General features: G+C 40.1%; 1 protein-coding gene across 3 annotated transcripts; it reads right to left on the reverse strand.

The window, feature by feature from the left end:
* Positions 1-953: 953 nt before the first annotated feature.
* Positions 954-19,916, reverse strand: zzz3 (zinc finger, ZZ-type containing 3). Of its 3 annotated transcripts, none has more exons than XM_079244100.1 (12): positions 19,887-19,916; positions 13,478-15,440; positions 9,852-9,990; positions 9,453-9,600; positions 9,223-9,335; positions 8,437-8,508; positions 7,249-7,350; positions 6,184-6,279; positions 5,772-5,921; positions 3,817-3,951; positions 3,241-3,341; positions 954-2,634 (listed from the first exon to the last, which is right to left on the reverse strand). In XM_079244100.1, the coding sequence occupies exons 2-12, from the start codon at positions 15,373-15,375 to the stop codon at positions 2,490-2,492; spliced, it is 3,099 nt and encodes a 1,032-aa protein (XP_079100226.1). In that variant the 5' UTR covers positions 15,376-15,440; positions 19,887-19,916; the 3' UTR covers positions 954-2,489. The 3 variants fall into 3 exon arrangements, with proteins under 3 accessions (XP_079100226.1, XP_079100225.1, XP_079100227.1); XM_079244099.1 differs by lacking the exon at positions 19,887-19,916 and adding an exon at positions 19,511-19,596; XM_079244101.1 differs by lacking the exon at positions 19,887-19,916 and adding an exon at positions 18,833-18,874.
* Positions 19,917-20,449: the final 533 nt, after the last annotated feature.

Here is a 20,449-nt window from a genome sequence, read left to right on the forward strand (position 1 = left end):
TAATAACTTAACAAGTAGCTGAAACAAAAAGAACCGCTAAAGTCTTCAACAGATTTGTACATTTTTATTTCCTTTTTTGTGTGTTTTAACATCTATTACCAAGTCCCACTTACACTTACAGTGACTTAGTGTTTTGAGATGTTTTTAAGAGATCAGGAATTTAGTTTGTAAGAATTTGAAATAGCACCATGCAACATTCTGACCTTAAAAATATGCTTTTGATTGTATGCTGACATTTCTGGACATTCCTTGAGTCATTGTAGCTCAGCGACATCCAGAGGCTGAGAAACCACACTTCGAGTTTTTTTTTTTTTTTTCCCCCCAGGAAGCTGCATCACTTTACAGCAAAAGTGCCAAAGTCTGGTCCTTGAGATTGAAAATCCAGTTAACTTTAGATACAGTTCTTCTCCAACACACCTGAATCAAATGAATTGTTCGTCACCAGGTGTATTCAGAGCTGAATGACACGCGGAGAGAATTCAGCCACTTGATTCAGGTGTTGGAGAAGGTATGCATCAAAAAGCTTCAGAATAGTGGATTTCGAGGACTGGACTGGGGTATCGGAGCTTTACAGCACCGCTGGCCGATTTGAACGTGCAACATGTTTGATTCAGAAAAAAAATCCTTAGCAATAGATCTTCATAAAAACGTCAGACTGAATTTTAGTTGCTGGAGGGAACTCAGAGAAGAGACAGGATGCAAGATGGATGCAGAATTAGCCTTTATGAAGGGGCGACAAATGACAAGATCAGCCAAATTTCAGTCGTGCAGCTTTAACATGGGCGCGATGATTTTTGGTAAATTAGAATGGACCAGCTGCTTATATATTTTATAACAAGTAATACGTTTTGATCATTCCCTTAGAGTTCCTCAGAGAGGCCTTGGAGAATAATACAGGAACCACAGATGTAAAAACACTATTTTCACATACTTTTATTTCCACAGTTCTCCTCTAGCATTTTTTTAACATTATTTTTTTTTTTAATTATTTTTTTACATAAGAACAGACTGTTATACACAGATATTGAAGCCGGGCAAATGGGGTGAGGAAAGGAGACAAAAACCATACAAAATGTTGTCTACTCAAGCACAACAAAATCTATGTGTATAAAATTGTGTGGGTCGTTCCACTGTGGAGGCACCAACCACTACCTCAATTATTCTTTTTTTTTTTTTTTTTAAATAGATTAATAAAAATACAATCTTTTAAATGGACCTTTAAAGTGGGCTGCAAAATTAAAGATCTAGAGGCATGAGAGGATCAATACCGTGGGACAGAGTGGGTCGATGGAGCCGCGCTGGAAGGGAGAGGAAACAGCCAGGATGAGACATCCATTGGCCAAACAAACAAAAAAAAAAAAGAAAAAAAACAACCAAAAAAAAAAGTTTTTTTGTTTTTAAAAAAATGGCACACAGCAACTAGCGGTGGCTACTTTTCACTTTTTACCATATACTTGAACAGTCAACATGATCACCAACGGCACACACTTGGGAAGGGGAAGGAAAAAAGGAACACAAAAAACACAGCCTTGTGTTTTTCCTCTTCCTGTTGTCCTTCACCTGCCTTTAGGAAAACAGAAGCTTGCTCTCTGGGTTGTAGTGCTTCCTCGTTAGACACGTTTTAGTGGAGAGAGCAAAAAGAAGGGAAACGGATGAAAGTGTGTCTGTGTGCATTTGAAAGGTGAGGTGATAGAGAGCAGCGTTGTGTGAACAATAGGGACGGCTCCATGCTGGAACATGGTGCACAATCCATATAACACATACAAGTCTGCAGAACACCGTGTGGATCAGCTGAACTTCCTGCAGTCTGCATCCAGGAGAAGCGTCTGCTTAATTTCTTCCACAGCACCCCGTGACTCATAATACTTCCATCTATGGATACCTAGCTAAAACATTTTAGAGCACATACACACATACAAACCACCTATGTGTATCAGTTGATGACTTGAAAGTCCACTATGACACAATGGTCAACCAGTTCTCTCTTAGGTGGCGCTTCATCAGAAGAATCAACCCTCCAGTCTTGAAGCAGCAAAGGGAGATTACTGGAGGCGAGAAGGGAGTCAGGAGAAAAGGAGAAACAGGGACAGCCCTCCTGGAGTCACAGAGCTTGGGAATGTTGTGTGCCTTCATTTTTCTTTTTGTGTTTCTTTTTAAAAATAATGTATCATTTCAAATCACAGATCCGTTGAATAACCTGGATGAGGTGGAGCAGGGCCTCCTTTATTCTTTTTTTTTTTTTTTCTACTATGGCGCCAACATGGCCACCCTTTGCTCAAGTCAGGGAGGTCAGGTACCAACAGTCCACCCACCAGCAGCACTGAGGTCTGCTCTGAGGCCCCCTGGATGTCTGCCTGCCTGACAACTGCTGGCCTTCCTGCCTAGTGGCGGGCTAAGCAGTTATCTTGGGCTTGGAGGATGGAGCCATGCACAGAGTGGCCTGTAGGATATGTGGAGAGAGCCTGGAGCTAGGGGCGCTTGGGACCCTGTCATCTGTTGGCTGGGAAGTAGTTAGGGTCCAGGTAGTTGTAGCCTGTGCTCTGCGGCAGGCAGTAGTCTCTGTCCAGAAATGTTTCCACTTGATATACTGGTTCCAGGTGGTGGTTCGGCTTGTGGGTCTCTGTTTTGTATAAACTGGAAGATGAAAGGGAAAATAATGTAAGAATCATGATATCTTGTAGTGATGTCATAAGAGGTAGACTAAAGAACAGGGTAGACACTGGGGGTGGGAAATCCAATCGAAGAAATCAAATATTAGGATTTTTTTTTTTATTAAAAAATTTTTTTTTTCCAAATAAATGAAAATAATTCATTATTTATTGATCTTTTCACTCATCTTCTTGGGCATTATAGCAGCAGAATGATGGTCTGGCTACTGGGTTGTTTTTTCTAAATTGAAATTAAGAAAAATGACTAGCAAAAAAAGTTTTGTACTTTTTTTTTGTGTGTTTTTCACCGACAAAAAATTGCAATATCGAAGAATCTTGAGAATCGCAATTTTAAATCAAATCGACACCCAAAAAAATCGGAATCGGAATCAAATCGGGACGAAAGAATATCGTCACAGCCCCCAGTAGCCACACACTTAAAATGACACATTTTCAACACTCACTCATTTTATAGATGATTGTGTGTGATATAAAAATGCTGGAAATATCATACAGATCATCACATTCTGGCAGTTCTATTTATCATTTATGTACAAGGTGTTCAAAATCTACTCATGGTGGACAATCTCACCAGTCAGAGCAGTTGGAGCAGAAATCGACTGAATTATCTGGCGGACAGTCCTGACAGTGCCACCGTACTCCCTGTATGGGTTCCATCCCACACACGTCACACTGCACAAGAGCAAACACACAGAAGTCGACACTGAATGAAATGGGATTTGGATAAGAGAGCATGATGGAAAAAGTGTAATTAAAGATACAAAACTTAAATGAAAACCTAACCCTAATGTTTGCATTGGAAATGACAGGAAGCTGTAAATTTAATGTTTTAAAAGCTTTACAAAGTGTCTCAACTAATTCCAAAGTGCATCAGAGTTGGTGTTTTTCTGATGTTCCACAGCTGGCTTTACTTTTCTGAAAACATTCTCCATAATAGTCTCTGCTGTTTATTGTTGCACAGTGTGAGCACATAACATGTTGGAAACGCTGAACAGCATGAATCAGGAACACAATCTTTGCTCCTACTATTTAACCTAAAACCTCTCTGATGGAAGAAGCAAATCACTCCACAGACAAAAGTCCACATGTATGTAGATGCATTTGTCAAGTGTTCTCATAGTGTTGAGCAAAGATGCAAATGTTTCACCTTGTAGCCTATGTGCTGCATCCCAGCCTTATCCTCCTGGATCTCCTGCAGCTTCTGTTTTTTCAGTCGCTTCAGCTCTAAAAGCTCTTTATATTCTGGTAAGTTTCGCAGCTCCGGAGGTACACCTTCTTCCTCCTGGGTTTTCAGAAGAAAAAACACACACAGCAAGAAGGAATCAGAGGAGGTGACTGATGAATTTTGTAACAAGCACAAGCAAAACATCTACATGGAACTAAAGTGATCATACTCTTTGGATTTTTTTTTTTTTTTTTTTAGAGGTTTCTCTCTCCTCAAACATTACACAAGTCTTTCAGCTACTAGCACACAAATGAGAAACTGTGTCCTTCATGGTAACTTTGTCCATTGCATCATCCACCAATTACTCATGGAGATTAGAAAAAACTATCAGTCCTTCTTGGTAAGCTGCAGTGGCACTTGGCCTGGTTGTACCTTTATTCCTACCTGCATACACAGCCAAATAAAGGACAACATGGTGAAGTGAGAAATTACTATGCTTCATACTAGCAACAGTCTTATAACTTTACTCCACACGAGCAATGCCAGAACTTGAGTTTCCAGGCTGCTGGAGACAGCAGTCTGCACCCAGCAGGTTTTACTCAAAGGTTACTGGCATCTAAGGGGCAGATATAAATGTCAGTGTTTGGATGATAAACAGTCGCGCAGTTCAAATGTAAAGAGAAACAAAATGAAACAAAATCCAAAGTTGAACTAAAAAGGGACAGTCTGTAATAAAGCACATTAACAGGAACACAGCCGGGTCTTTGTCACACAGGCTGAAATGGATTTGAATGAGGTAGTCATGTATTAAGGCTCTACAGGCCAGGATAGAATTTAAAAGCAGCATCTTATTTTTCCTGTAATTCATATAAAAAAAATATTTAGAGATTCTAACAAGATTATTTAGGTTTATTTGAAAATGACATTGACCAGCAAGACTCTGGAGGAGACTATACTTTTTATAAAAACAAAACAAAACACAAGTGAACTTTTATTTGATCCAATTAAAAGAAGAGAAGCCCCTCTGTTCCCATGTCTGAAGGTCATTTATTATTGTTCCCTTTCAGTCCCAGAACAATGAATGAACACACTGGCTGACAGCAGGAGATTTAATCTGCTTGTTCGAGCAGCTGCGCCTGTGTTTGAAAAACTATTTAAACACATTACTTCTGGTGTAAAATGGTATTAGTGTGGGAAGACTGGTGCATGGGAACAAGAGGAGCGCAGCTGGCCAGAGGGACTCCTGCACACACAGCCGGGTTTCATTTCTTCTGGTGGTAAAGACATTAACTCTGTGACATGACTCCAGTTTATATGGATAAATGAACAAATGGCTTATTTCACATCTGTTCTGTATATTCTTCCTTGTGAAGTGACTGCATCCCACTCACCAGCAGCACTGCTCGGAAATTTGTTTTTATTTTTTCCTGTCAGATCGTAAAGCAAAAAAAAAAAAAAAAAAAAAAAACTTGCAACCTGACTAGTCTAAATTAATTTGTTCTGTTTACCGTAGCATGGTAGTACTGCACATGCACAGCATTGCAAAAAAACGATGATGCAGCAATGTGTGGTGGAGCACTATCATGATTAAAATAAGCCCTCAAAGGCACAGCATACAGCTTTCGCTTTAAAGTTTCATCACAAAGGCTGCTACTATCATAAGGAGAGGGGAGTGAAATGTGGACAGAGACGTAATAAGCTTAGGATTAGTTATGTTAAGCTGCAAAGTGTCACAGTTTAGAGAGTGAGGATTGACACAAAGTTTTTTTTTGTTAGTTAGGTTTTTGTTTTTTTTGTTTTTTTAGGGGTGGCAGGGGTAATAGCAAAATAACCTTCAATGACAAATAAAGCAGACTTGTGCGAGCAAAAATACCCAAACATATTCATAAAATCAAACCAAACAAACAAAACTACTCCCATAACAAGGACAGACTGACCGAATCATCAGCAGAAGGATCCTGCATGCTGTTGTAAAAATGTGAGCGCTCATCTTCCTCGTCCATGAAGACCGGAGGTTCATAGGAGGTCAGGAAGGTGGATGGTCGATACAGGTGCTTGTTAAGGTGGTGCTGTCTTTTACTAGATGCCTGAAAACACCATCAGGAGTCGGCAGTCATTTCAAACAGAACTAATCCAAAGGCTGGTAAACAAATACATTATGAAGATGATGACGTTCCATTTCCTGAAAAGTTGTTAGTTCAGTCATATGTTACAGTAACAGTTCACTGGAAATTAATATGATGGCAACAAGTTAACTACCAAGCTGTAAGGTTCATGGGCAAACCCACAAATTAAAGTGCAATCAGTCATAAAGTACAGTAAGGGCTTTGATGAATGGAAAGTAGTTACCTTTTTAGTGTACATGCACAAGTTGGGTGTTCGTCCAGGCACAGGGATGCCAGCTTTTGTCAGTTTGATGAAGTACTTTTGAACTCTACTGGCAACCTAGAAAGTTTTGAGAGGGAAATGGCTTCATTAATCATTTCCAACTGAGGAGCAGCTGCTTGATGTAATTGAGGTCACACACTTGTATCATCAAGGTAGCCGCTGAGTGGCAAATACCTGGTTGTTACAAGTCTACCTTTTAACACCAAAGGCTTTCCCACTTGCAATTTATCAGTTTGTTTCCGCATTTTTTTTTTTTTTTTTTTTTTTATTTGATAGAGACAAGTATGCTCCATGAATGATGGCACATACTACAGCATTTTAGTCAAGGCTAATTTTCAAAGCCTGTCCCTAGTTGGGCTTTTACACAATAAGAAAGTATACACAGATTACACTGCATTGCAAAAATTAAAAGTTACACATATGTGCCTTTATATAAACATACAAAATACAAATACGTATATATACACCAAAATGTAAAATTAAATAAAACACATTCAAGGCTTTTAATAAAATTCAGAAATAAGAACATTGTCAATACATTCAATCTAAACTAAGGTTTTACCACCCACATGGAAAAAAATTACAATACTAAATGTGAGTGCAGGCCTGATTTGTCTTTATCCAGTTCTTAAGTCTGGAAGTAAACCTTTTAAAATGCGGTATGGTCTTAAGGTCTGTTGGGAGCACATTCCATAACCTAGAACTCTTCACAGAAAAGGCTGTCTGCACAAAACCAGTCCTAAAATAGGGGATCTTACAGTCGTGGTTTGTCACACTTCTGGTAACTAATCTAAAGGAGAAGCTTTTGATAGTTTCACAACAGAGTGTGCAAATACAAATTCAATCAATACCTGGAAAATGTACGGGTAAAAAGTTTCCTAACGATGACTAAAAGGGACAAAAATCTGGTTTTATCAGTTCCAGGTTGTTATGGAAACATTACTTTTGTGAGATATTTTATAGATTAGGCAACTGGTTTGTTCTAAGTAACCTGGTGCCAAATCTATAAAACAATGTTTTTCTCACCTGTTTGGCTGTTCGATTGCCAAGCTCATCCGCTATCTTCTGCCATCTTCTGGACTCCACTTCCTCAGGAGGGAACTTAAGAAGAAGCTGTTCCAGTTTTTTCTGTCATTGCAAAGAACATTTAGTGAAAACTGTGAACAATTCAAGATGCAGTGATGACAAGTGGTTCTACTCTCGAGAATAACTCTTCTTTGTATTAAATAGATATAAAACTGTAAAAAATGAGCTCCATAACAAACATGCAGCTACAATTCCTGAAGCTCAAAAGCACAAAAACAAACAAACAAAAATCTAGAGACACAGACCAGCTCGTTTCCACCCATATTGTGAAGAATACATTTAAAGATTCTTGTGTCCACACTTCCTTCAAGATCACTCCCACAATTTAAAGGAATAAAAGCAAGACCAAGACCCATTCTCAGAAAAAAAGAAAACATAAATCCACCTAGTGGTTTATGCATAAAGTTGCTGACAGACAGATAAACACAGACTAAAACATAATCTCCTTGGCAGGTTAAAAAAAAAAAAAAAAAACAGAAACTGCCTCCAGTAGTAAAAGTAAGTACATAGGTTCCTGTGTTATGAATGTGAATGAATGAATGATTCGGTGGTGTTCAGAAAAGCGGCACACTGGCTGCCACATTTCCGTCCGTGTGCCCCAGGACGGCTGTGGCTACACATGCAGTTTAACATCACCTCACCACCTCATGAATGAGGAATGGATGAATAATAAATTCAGTGTAAAGCACTTTGGATGCCTTGAAAAGTGGTATATAAATCTAATCCATCATTATGATGATTATTATTATTATCCAATAAATAGCCAAGACCCAATATAAGGTTGAAAAGGGGTAAGATGAGTCATACTGATTCATAGGGCTCTATGACTTAAACAATGTGGAAAACGTAGATGAACATTAAAAATGGCATCACTTGCAAGAACGTTATAGAATATGTTCATGAGAGGGACATCTGCCTTCACTTCTAATTTTTTTCCTTGTCAATTTCCAAGTCAAATTCACAAGAAAAGCATGATGAGAGTCAAACTTATTTAGACCATGGAAAACACAGAATTTATTTATATTTGGGAGTTAATTCTAAGGTAAAAAGTAAAATATTAAAAAGTAGGCTTTAAAAAAAAAAAAGTGATTAATTGTTGCTTGAATGAGCCTTACACAAACCACTAACCTGTTCTTCCACAGTCCACAGCTGGTTAAACGTGTCAGGCTTATTTGGATGACAAATCCTCCCCCTGATCATCTGTCAAGAACACACGGTGACAAGCATGTCAAAAGACTGACAAGACAAAAATAATGGGCACGCAACCATCTGAAAGGATCTTTACATATGAACTGCAGGCCATCTGAATCTGCCAGTCTGACAGAAAAAAGCCTGGCTGTCAGATGTGACTCAAGATGCATCGCTGGGAGGACACAAGAAAAACAGCAAGTCTTTTGACTGACAAACAGAATCCTGTTAGAATTCAGAGAGCGGCATCTGAAAGAAAATTAAAACAGCCTAGCACAATAGAAACACAAAGAACAAAAGAAATTATTGACAGATGTTTGCTCAGAGTTAACTGCTTTGCACCGTCTAATCCAAACAATCAATAAAAAGCGAAACCTTACAGCACATACGACTGAGGAAAGACACAAAGTAAAGCACAATCAGTAGACTGGAAAAGCTTTGCAAGTAATGTTTCCATAGATACCATCTTTTGTGCTCACATCTCCATAGCTTTACAACGCTGAGAAGTAAGTATAAGAGAGATGAATTTGGAGGACGTGCAAAATGGTAGTAACCTGATGATTTGTGGGATGATTTGCCAGACAGAGGTGACTCATCAGCCACAGAGAGAAAACGCTGCCTCTGCATCTACACTAATGATATACTGGGAGACGGCTACAGCTCTGATGACAGACTTGGCTCCATCGTGTTGTACAGAATACTGAAGTGGAAGGTGTTGATGCGTACCTGCGTCTGCCTGCCGTTCTCTGGGGCATCACTCATAGGTAGAGAGGAGTACATGGTAGAGCATTCACCTTCCTTCTTGGGTTCAACGGGACTTTTTGGTCGAAGAGGCAAACCTGCAGTGGAATGACAGATGAGGTTGCCTGCTATCTTTTTGTTAAAGCAACAGAAAGCTAAAACAGGAAATAAAACTAACCGTGTTAGAGATAAATTAATTCTAAACTCAAACATACCTTTGTCAAAGATCAACTTCAGCTGCCTGGTCTTTCTTTTCTTGTCGCAGAACTCTCGCTCAAAATCCCCCAGGCCTGAAGTGTACTGCTCCCAGGCAATGTCAGGCAGCTGAACGACACGCTGAGGACACGGCAAGCCCACATTTACCTGAATGTCAAAAGATTCAACTTCAGTACAGCAAATGTGAATATCCCAACAGAGGACAAACCATTCAACATAATGACAAGTTTCCTTTCATGTTTCAGGGGCATAAATGTTTGTTTGGGATGCTTTGCTTTTACAACCCTGCTCTGTCATCACTGACTCAGATATCTTTGTTAAGCACTCCCAACCTGTGTGCACAGCACTTCAGTGCATTTCTGTATTAAGGCCATGAATCTGTTGATTTTTTTTTTAACCTGTTTCTGCAGCTGCTCCACAAAGCTGATGGGATCGGCAAGTGCCTCTTTCTGGTGACGGGCCAATGTCTCCAGGTCAAGGATGGCCTGTGTGCGCTGGGCTTCAAGAACTCCAATGGTCTGCAGCAGTCTCTGGTAACTGGCACAGAGGGATGAAAGGTTAGTCAAGAAAAGAATGATATGACGGCTTCCATAATTAAACTTGACACTTGCAATCCTGCAATGCATCAAACTTTTAGACCACAGTCCATGCATAATTCAAGATGGTGCAGAAAACCTAACAGTTGAAAAAAACATGACCCATATTCTGTCTATTGTACAACCAATATGTTTACAAATGTTATGGCCTCTTCCTGTGCAATTATCATTGCAATAGCTGCAAACTATCTTTTTCAACACACTGCTACTGCAAGTACCCATTATTATTGGAGTGACCTCTAAGCTATGCAGAACGTAAATAGACTACAATACTACAATCTGTACCGGCACTCATCTCTCAGATTTATCTGCAAATTTCAAAACCTTTGCATGACAAATACTTGGGTTGTGCAGCGCTTAAAGATTATTCACTGCTGCAATTTCTAACTCACAATCTATGGGGCAACAAGAGCATTGCAAACTGAACTGTCAGTGGCTGTGATACTGACATATAAAACCTAAATAGTGCGAGCAGAGCCGGTGAAAAAACAAATAAAAATAAAATATCGACATAAATGACAGCATCCTAGAAGAGTTCTCACCTAATGCACGAGCTTAGAGGAGCAAAGTAGATCAATCTCTCATAACACAACATGAAAGAAAATCAATGCACAAGACAGAAATTTATCCTACCGTTCAAAGTCCTACACGCTAAATGCTCTGATAAGTCAAGTCTGTTTCAAGTCAAGCTTTCCTCTTTGGTTTCTACAGCAGCAGTTTATGCACCAAAACTGCTACTGCAATCTTTTCTGACTTCATTTATAATCCCTGCAAGAGGCAGCAACAAGCGGGCTAACTAAATGAACACATCATCTGTCCATTAATCCATTTTAATCATCTGAGCAATCTGAATTCCTTCCAAGTGTCCAAACCTGGAAGAAGCCTGGTGTCCTAATGCCATCTACTGGGCCAAAGCTCCACGACACACAATGGTTGGAAATGAAAAGCTGGCTCGGAGACCAGTGTTTTGAAATCCAAACACAAAGTATTTTTGATTTCAAAATGTATAATGGCAATGCAAAGATGCAAGACAGTATACAAAACATACAAAAATTCAATCAAGTCTTGTGTTGGAGATAACTATTGATTGGCCAGAAAAAAATGCTGCAAAAGCTGCAGAAAATAGTGGAAGATTCCTCATTTCCTCGACACAACACAGTGAAGAGAGGTCAGGGTGTGTTCAGTAAAAGACTTTTTCCAACTCCAATCAAAGACAGAAAGGTACCGGAGATCATTCCTGCCAGCAATCATCACCCTCCGGAAAAAAGCACCATCTTCTTCTTCATCTACAATTAATCATTATCACTCCTATGAAGAAAAAACTACTATTAAATTTAAATTTCCCTCTGGGATGAATAAAGTACTTTTCATTTAATTCATTCTGTTTATTCAGCAAGTTTAAAATGCCTCATCATAACTCTCTAAAAGTGATCCTATCAGCGTTGATCCAAGGCTTCAAAATCTTCCTTATTCAGCACAACTAAACCCTGGCATGCCGCTGAAACATGATTGATTTACCTTGTAATACAAGAACAATGAAATCATAGACAAAGCCACCACCCAAATTTAAAACATTTGCCAATATTGGTGTCACAGACAAAGAGACCTCAGCTGATGATGCTTTCTAGACCCAGAAAAACTCAACCCCACATCCTGTGTAAATGAATCACAAATCTGATGACCTGCCACAGAGGTTAGCAGAGCCTGACTGAGCACAGTGAGGGACCTGTTCTCCAGCATTAATATCCCAGTGTTGTCTGACAACTAACAACAAAACTACAAACACTGGTCAACACTGGGAACTATATTTGGTATACAACTACTCAGGCTGCAGACAAGAGAAAACTCAAACAATCTGCCGTATCATTTCAGCAGAATGATAAATGTTAATAGGACCGAAACTATTGTTAGAAGTCCACCAAAACTTTCTCAATTACAGAGAAATCACCTCCCAAAACTGGCATTATTAAACACTTTTGATTTGTTAGACCCAGATAAGCTTCAGTGTTAAATTATCATCTTTGCAAATAGGTTTTTGTGAGCATTTGCTAACCAAAAAGGCTAATCCGCATGTTGTTTTCATTGTCTATACATCAAACTCCTTTAGATAAGTGCAGTCATCACAAATAGTGACTGTGTAAACCTCTAGATAGGATTAAAAATGTGGGGGGAAAAAAGAGAGAAAATACTTTCAATGGTAAAACAAAAGGATCTGCGTTCAACATTAACAGTATGACCACCTGCATAGCATTGTGCAGATCCTCCTCAAAACATCAAGAGTTCTGACCAGTCAGGGCATGGACAGAAGTACACCCAAGTGTGTGATGGAATGCCAGGTACCAAGATGTTACCAATAAATTATTTGAGCCCTGTGGCCTGTGGGGTGGAGTCTTTGTGGATTGGGCTTGCTTCCCACAGATCCCATGAGATTGGCATCTGTGCAGTCTGGGAGCCTGGTAAACACTTCAGACTGCTCTTTTCTTTCAGTCTTTCCTTAGCAGTTTCTGCAGGGCCAAATAAAATCCTGTTGGAGGAGACTGCCACTACTAGGGGGGAGGGTTGTTAATAAAGTTTTAGTGTTAATTGTCAAAGTAACATCCATCTTAATGCAACAATGCAGGTTTTCCCAGCAGAACACCACATCGAAATAAGATTATATTCAAATTTACCTGTCGGTGGTTATGTTATGACTGACCAAAGTATATAGCTTTTGACGTGGACTTGGGACACTAATTCACCAGCTTCGAAGCTCTGATTGCCACCGACGCTCACTTTGCCCAGAGCATGCAAGTAATCACCTCTGCAGAGGCTTCTCATTGGTTTCATCATCCACCATAGCAGACTTTTGCCTGTGCCCAAGCAGGGGTGCAACACCTTCCCACCAGATGACAAGCATACACATGGCCTGCTCATAATACTGAATTAATTAGGTCTCCAATAGTTAAAGTTGCATTACTGTGCTCCATTGTTACCATTAATGATTCAAAATATAAACTAAAAAATAAACTGCATAATAAACTGCATAATAATAATAAAAATAACTATTTTATGTTATTGTTGTTTTTTTGTTTGATTTAAAAAAAAAAAAGAAAAAAAAGCTCTTTATGCTCACTTTCAAAACCAAAACAAACTAATGAAAAATCCCAAATCACTGTTGGGTAAATATCAATATCACAACCTACTCAAGAATACACGAGATTTGACCATAGTCAGCACTTTTAAAAGATCAGATTTTTCTAAGAATAACGAGATTCTCATTAGTTGAAGTGTACCCGAGACTCATTCATAACTGTACAACAGAAATTTAAAAAATTAAATTAAAAAATAAAAAAAAAAATTTAAAAAAAAGTCACAAATACAATGACGAACATGTGTAAGAGTTGTTACAACAACACATCAAGCAGAATCCCTGGGGAGCTCTCACATACTCTTTGTTGTGTTTAAGAGCCAGGTGGTCCGACTCAAAGTAATACACGTCTGGCTCCTCTTCCTCCTCCTCCTCCTCTTCCTCCTCCTCCGCTGTGTGGCTCTGAGTTAGCTCGTTGCTGCTCTCGGTGTCTCTGCCCTCCATAAAGCCACCATCCTTTTCACCTCCCATGCCACCAGGATGCATGCTGGCTGGCTCCTCACTGGAGAAGCCAACCAAGTTCGAGCAAACGGGTTCTTCCAACCCAGGACAGTCCTCCACCTCCCCATCTTCCCTCAAGGGACCATTGTCTGTGGGAGGAGAGCTGGGTTTGGAGGGGGACATTTTGCCACCAGACGCAACTCTTCTGGGTGAAGTCCGCAGGGTGTATCTGTGTTCATAGAGCTCTGTGAAAGTATGGGAGATGCTGGGTACTGAGGCGTTGCAACCTGGCTCTGCTGGGGAGGAGGGGGTTGTTAGTGGGGGTGTAGTTTCTCCTGAGTTGCTGTTGTTGACGTTCATAGCAGCAGAAGAGGTGGAGACAGCCACTTCCTGCACCGGTGATGGTAACCGGCCATGGTCGCTCTCGCTCTCTGTCACCTGTTCCTCATGCGCCAGACACAGGGGGTCACCTACAACGTCAACCTCCATCTCCTCCACCTCCTGCTCTTTTGCCACTATCAACTCAGGAACAGTATCCTCTGGAACACCCTCAAATGTTAGAGCAGAAGAGACTTGAGATTCCCCTGAGCCACAGACCTCCATCTGCCCAGGGACAGAGTTTCTAAAAGGCACACAGGGGTCAGGGGATGAGGAAGCCCCCATCTGACTGCCGTTGAGCAGCAATGGGCAGCTAGCAACAGGAGAGGGATTTGCACTAGACTGTTCATTCAGCGTATTAGATTCCTCTGCTTTGTTTTCTCTAAGTCCATTTGAAGTTTTATGAACATAATTGGGCGAAACTGTTCCATCACACTCCTCATGACCATCCTCTACCTCCTCACCCATCAGCCCACCTTCCTCCTTGCTGAGGACAGGAGAGGCAGGCGCTGTGTTAGCAGAGTTTTGGCTGATTAAGTCTTCACACATGTTATCCTTACTAGACTCTGGGACGGAGACCGGACTTTCATGTTTCAGCAGCCCCTGGTCCTCCTCTTGTCCCTGAGACTCCCCAGAACGGGAGCACCGCTTCGCCCTTTTGATTTGAGGAGAGGCGTCCTGCAGCACTTTCCCTGTGTCACAGTTCTCGGAAATCTTGGGGCTAATGTCTTTTTCTAAACAGGACACACTCCTCTTCCTGAAGCTGGTCCATTGATCAGCCTCAGCCTGAGAAGCACTAGTGTCAGTTACGTTTCCCTGCAAAAGGGCCTGTTGCTGGCTATCTTGCAAATGAGTCTCTCGCTTCGCATCCTGCTTTGTGTCCTGTTCAACATCTTGCTTTGACTCCTGCTTACAATCTTCATTGCATTCTGCCTGATGGTCTTCATTAGACCCCTGCTCACAGTCTTCCTTGGACCCCTGCTTACAGTCTTCCTTGGACCCCTGCTTACAGTCTTCCTTGGACCCCTGCTTACAGTCTTCCTTGGACTCCTGCTTGATGATCGGCTTTGACTCCCGTTTTGAGTCCTGCTTTGACCCCTGCTTGGTGTCCTGCTTTGAGCAGTGCTTTGTGGCCTGCTTTGACTCTTCCCTTGAGTCTCTGCTGGTGTCCTGCTTTGACTCTTGCTTTGCCTCCCTCTTTGCCTCCTGTTTGGAGTCCTGCTTCTTTTTGGGTGAGCGAGCCCTAGGCAGTGGAGACACCGACGTCTCCTCTGGCTGGGCAATGCTGCGGTTCCTGAGGGTTCGACCACAAAAGTTCTCATCCAATCCATTGAGCCCAACTGATGACCTTGTGACACGCGAGGAACGAGACGCGGCCATACTACGGTGGGTGCCTACAGTCTCCTCATCCTGGTGCTCGCTCCTTTGCAGCAGAATGTGGGCACCTGCAACAACACACAAACAAGATACAAACTCTTCATTAAGTCCGTAAACTGTCGCCAATAGTCCAACCTCTGTGCTTGCTTATACTGTAAAATTACTAATGCAGCAGTAACAGGTTTGACTTTCTTCAGTGGACAAAAACACTAAAAATAGGTGTGGAGTTAAAAGATAAAATAATCTCTGTTAAATATCACTGTCATTTTTCAGTTGATGCCACAGGAGTATTGATCTATTATGTCACTGCAGCTAAGCAACACCTTCTGCCCACAGGGAAACCAACTGTCCTATATCAGGTCTGTACAAAAGAAATAAACTAAAGAAGTAGAATAACTGACCAAGACAAGCAGTGATATTACATACTCCATCTAAAACCAGATGACCAAACACACAACCTCTGCAGTCTCCTCATTAAGCTTGGCAGCTCAGCTGTAGGCACTTTGTGACCAACGGGAATTCACATATTAGGCTACAAAAACAATCAAAGCAATAAAAATCCCTAAAGCTTTAAAAATATACATTACCGATCTATAATATATATGAACAATTAAACGACCACAGAAATGTCATGTTCCACTCTTCCACTCATTTCCGTCAAGGTGAAAGCAGCAGCAAGCTAAGCCGACTTGTTCAGACCATTCCTCTCACTAACCCTCTCCTGCGGCTCTTTCGGGGAGATACTGATATTGTTACAGCAAGGTTATATTTATTTCCTCCTTACAAAGATTACTGCTTAGCCTGTGTGAAATAAATGTGGTTTACAAGGTAATCTCTGACAGAAAGTCAACACTGTTATTCTAACAACAAATTCAGCTGAGACAACATTGCAGACTTAGGATTGTCATTATTTAGTGGAGCTGGAGGTTGTTAATTTTTTTAAAAAGGTGTTCCATAGAGCCCACTGGCTACAATCATTTTAGACCTTACCAAAACTGAGAAACCAAAAGCATAAAAAAAAGATTGATTCAAGTCACGACAATATTGTTGATGACATAATTCAAGGGATGAAAATGTTCCCCCAGTTGTTGCTGCAAAAGATGAAGATAGTCCAATAGGAGGGAAGACTGGGCTTACAGTATGAACTGGAATATCAACATCCAAATGCCACCAGGTAGCTCTATGAAGCCTATCACTGGTAGTTCATTATCAATTTAACAAATATATGCCACAGATAAGTCACAAACATCCTAACGAGCATCGAACATTTAGATTGTAACTGAGGCGAGGTTGCTTATTATGCAGATGCAAACATACACATATGGAGCCAGTTTATTGAGATTTATTCTGCATTTTGATTCTTGCAGCACATAAAGGTCAAAGTGACATGAAGAGAGAAAAAAATATATATGGTTACTGAACTCAAAAGGATACGCAGAGGTAATGCAAAGGATGTTTTAAATATATTTCCATGTGTATTCACTCCAGAATGAAACAACTAAAGCAGAAAAGGATGTGCATTGATCTTAATATGTAAGAACTGAATGGTAATCAATGTGTAAATATGTAATTAATGGGAGAAGTAAGAAATCTATTATAAAGAAATTGATTTTCCTTGTTAGACACCTCATTGTCAAGAACACCCATGGTCAACACAGACGGGAGAGTTGTGGGTGAATTATCTTTGCAATCCGGTCCAACTAATAAATCTAACAAAGACGACAACAAAAATATAGTGTGGCAGAGGTCATATTAAAGTGACATTCAGTGGAAGATGATCTCACTAGATGTCTTTCTGCAGAGGATGAGATACAGAGACAGACTTTTTTTATTGTTATTATAGAGACAAAAACTATCGAATTAACTGGCATTTTAGCCAAGGCGCTCATTTACATTAATTCCAAGTACATCAATCTGTGAGTTAAGCTCGGTCAAATTCATTTAAAAGCTCTTTGTTGTGTATAGCAGAAGCTACTAGCACAGCATGATCAAAGCCAGAGGCTACCTTGGTTACAAATACATTTCAATAATATTCCTGCAAGGAGTGAATACAACAGTGACCTGGAGCAAGCAGTACCATATGCACATATTACTCACACTCCACTTAAGACTCCAGCTGAGAAAGCTAATGTGATTTGTCCAGAGTGAGAGAGAAAGAGACTGAGAAAGAAAAACAGAAAGAGGGGAGAAGGGGGCAAGGTATTCAGACAAGGTACTCATCCTTAAATTCAGACCCACAAAACTAATTTAGTCTGTTCATTAGATCTGTCCAGAAAAAGAGGAGACAACTAATCACTACATCAGCATAATTAAAGTTAGTTCAAATAAAGGACAATAAGAATGAAATATTTGCTCAGAACTGTTGTTCACTTAACTGTCAAAACTGATATTAATAAATAAGATCAGTCTAAAGCTGCAGTCAACCCAACCGTCAGCTGTGTGCCCATAAACAATGGAAACTAAGTTATCAGTGGCTGTAAATCTGACTACCTGACCTAAGCTCAAAATAATTGTCAAGCACCATGACAAAGGTCTAATGGGTGGAATTTTGTAATATAAAGAATGCATGTGCTTTGCATATTTCACAGTCCATGCTATTGCTAAGTAGGTACTTAGAGACTTTTTCAGGAGTAACAGTGAAATGACCAGGATTTATTAAGTTACAGAGCATGAGGTGTATAAACACTTCACTATATGTTGCAACGTTAGTTACCTGAATATATATGGTTCAATTTATCCATAAATTAAAAGTAAATTTATATACATGATTTATTATTTTTAAGTTATGTGAAACATTGTTTGCTTAAAAGTACAGCACTTTCTTCATCTTTGATTTAAAAATTATAGTTGGTATAAACAAAAACTGATCAATTATTATTTAGTTAAGCTCATAACTGAACAAAAGGCAAAGTCATATCCAGTATTTGGACAATGCTTTTTTGTTTGGTTTATTTATTTTAGACAAATAACATTTGGAACTGTATTGCTGTTTTGTACTTAAACTCTGCCAGCAATTTTTATTATTGTTAAGTTTGACTATGTTTAATACCACTTTAATAAAACACATTGATGTGTAACCACTAATTCTAACAAGGTTGGAAAAGATCAACTTAAACTAGTTAACAATAAATTTAAAAGGGACAGTTATTACCTAGGCAGAACTCATGTGCAACTATGATCAACCACTTCCTGTTCCTCTCTAACATGCTTGTTTGGTTGTCAACTTATCGTAGCACGTGTTGATTTGAGCAAAACGCTAATGACAAATCAAATGTTAGAGATTGTCAACTTGCACATATAAAACAAATACTATTTTTATTTAAATGTTAAGGCTTTGAACTTCAGATCCGCATAAAATATAAATGTAAAAGCAAATGTTGACAAACCACCTTAGTTTGAGAGGAGATTTTTGTTATGCAGTTTTACCAGTGCGTTTATGTTGCACAACTCTACAACTAACCTAAAGTTCAACACTTCCACACGGCCTACTGGCAGCAGAAAATCCGCGAAGTGGTGCTGGCGTACACACCGATGAGAATCGCTGAAATCCCAACATCCCAGCTAATCAGATGCCGCGAGGTCTTCACCAGCAAAAGTTGGAGGCACGAGGATGCTGTTGAACTAGCGAGACTAGACAGCACCGCACTGGCACGTGTAGCCGGTTAACGCTCATTTTCAGCAGGTCGACTTTAAAAAAAACTCCCAGCTTTAAGGTTAAGGAAGACCACTCCACTTGTCTGTGGAGCTCACCTTAGAGCTAAACGTTAGCACAGCCCAACTTCCAAGCAAACCGTAGTTGAATTAGCATCACGACTAGCGGGCTAACCTTAGCAAACTAACTTACCGTTAGATCTCACGGGAAGCTAAATATTAAACATTAACGCTTCAGAAACCAAAACAGTGACTGTTGCACAAGTTGAAAAAAATATTCCCTTTCACATTCCCAATGACACTCACCCGAATAGGAAACTAAAACCGAATACATGTTTAATTTTTAAGTCTTCTGTTGTGATAGATTACTTGGCTAAGTTGGCTAACGATGCTATAGCTCAGTTCTTGTCAGCTAGTTTTTCCAGTAAACTGCATCGTACCAAAAAAAAATCCTCAATTTGATTAGTTTCAAGTCTATTAACATTACCTGCATCGGTCACATCCTAGCTATCTCCACAGATGATTCAGACGTTAGCTATTACCACACCAAAACATCTAACAGTATGCTTCTCCGAGGTTTATAATGCAGTTGCTGCGTAAAAGACAGAAGTAGCATGGTTAGCAGCCCGACAGCTAACCAGTTAGCATCCACGGCTAGCCGCTGCAGCCTGATACCAGCTAGCCTTGCTAGCTGATTGTTCCGCGCATAACTTTGCCGATGTATTAGTGTGCAACCGAAAATTGCGTCCACGCACATTTTTTGGTAGACTAGTAAATTCAAGTTGTTGCATTTGTTTCGCTACAAGAACCCAACTGGAGGTACACTTCAAAAACAGCTTTTGAAGCTTAAGAATTAAACATACCTCACTTCCGTAAATTTGCTGCACGCTCGGCCGCAGCCATGTTTTCAATCCAGTCAACTAGTCGGGGTGTGTGAGCCGAGTCAGCCACTCTCGTCAAAATGCAACACTATCCTGTACATTTTTGTCCCTGCCAACAGAACTACTGTCACCTTGCCCAATTTATCCGTTCATAAACTTGAAATGACAGGCAACGCTGCAATTGACTTTTTCTTCTGTTTATCTTCCAGATCAGCCGACAGTAACATAAATCAATGGGGCACAGTATTCAACATGTTTTCATTAAGTTTTAATAGAGTCAGCCAGCGAAAATCAGGGTAGATCTCACTTAAATGCATAAGTTTGGAGTAAAGCATTCAGTTGACCCAACAGCCAGCCACATTAAGCTACACCATGCCGATACACAAAAATAGATTGCTGATGATGCTCATTACGTACTACAATATGCTTTCTACTGCTGTACAACTTAGCGAAGATAGATCCGGATTGCGTGCACATTTTATGAGCAGCTTTGCATTTACATGCAATTACATGTGATGTTAAAATTGTGCTTGAGTGTTAAGCAT

Source organism: Telmatherina bonti, assembly GCF_933228915.1.
Source record: "Telmatherina bonti genome assembly, chromosome: 7".
In the NCBI taxonomy this organism is placed as follows: domain Eukaryota; kingdom Metazoa; phylum Chordata; class Actinopteri; order Atheriniformes; family Telmatherinidae; genus Telmatherina; species Telmatherina bonti.

Coding starts and splice junctions, on each gene's coding strand:
- zzz3 (XM_079244100.1), bottom strand. CDS start 15,375: ATGGCCGCGTCTCGTTCCTCGCGTGTCACAAGGTCATCAGTTGGGCTC. Junction 9,336..9,452: donor GAAGTTGATCTTTGACAAAG/GTATGTTTGAGT, acceptor ATTCCACTGCAG/GTTTGCCTCTTCGACCAAAA. Junction 7,351..8,436: donor TGTGGACTGTGGAAGAACAG/GTTAGTGGTTTG, acceptor TTGCAATGACAG/AAAAAACTGGAACAGCTTCT.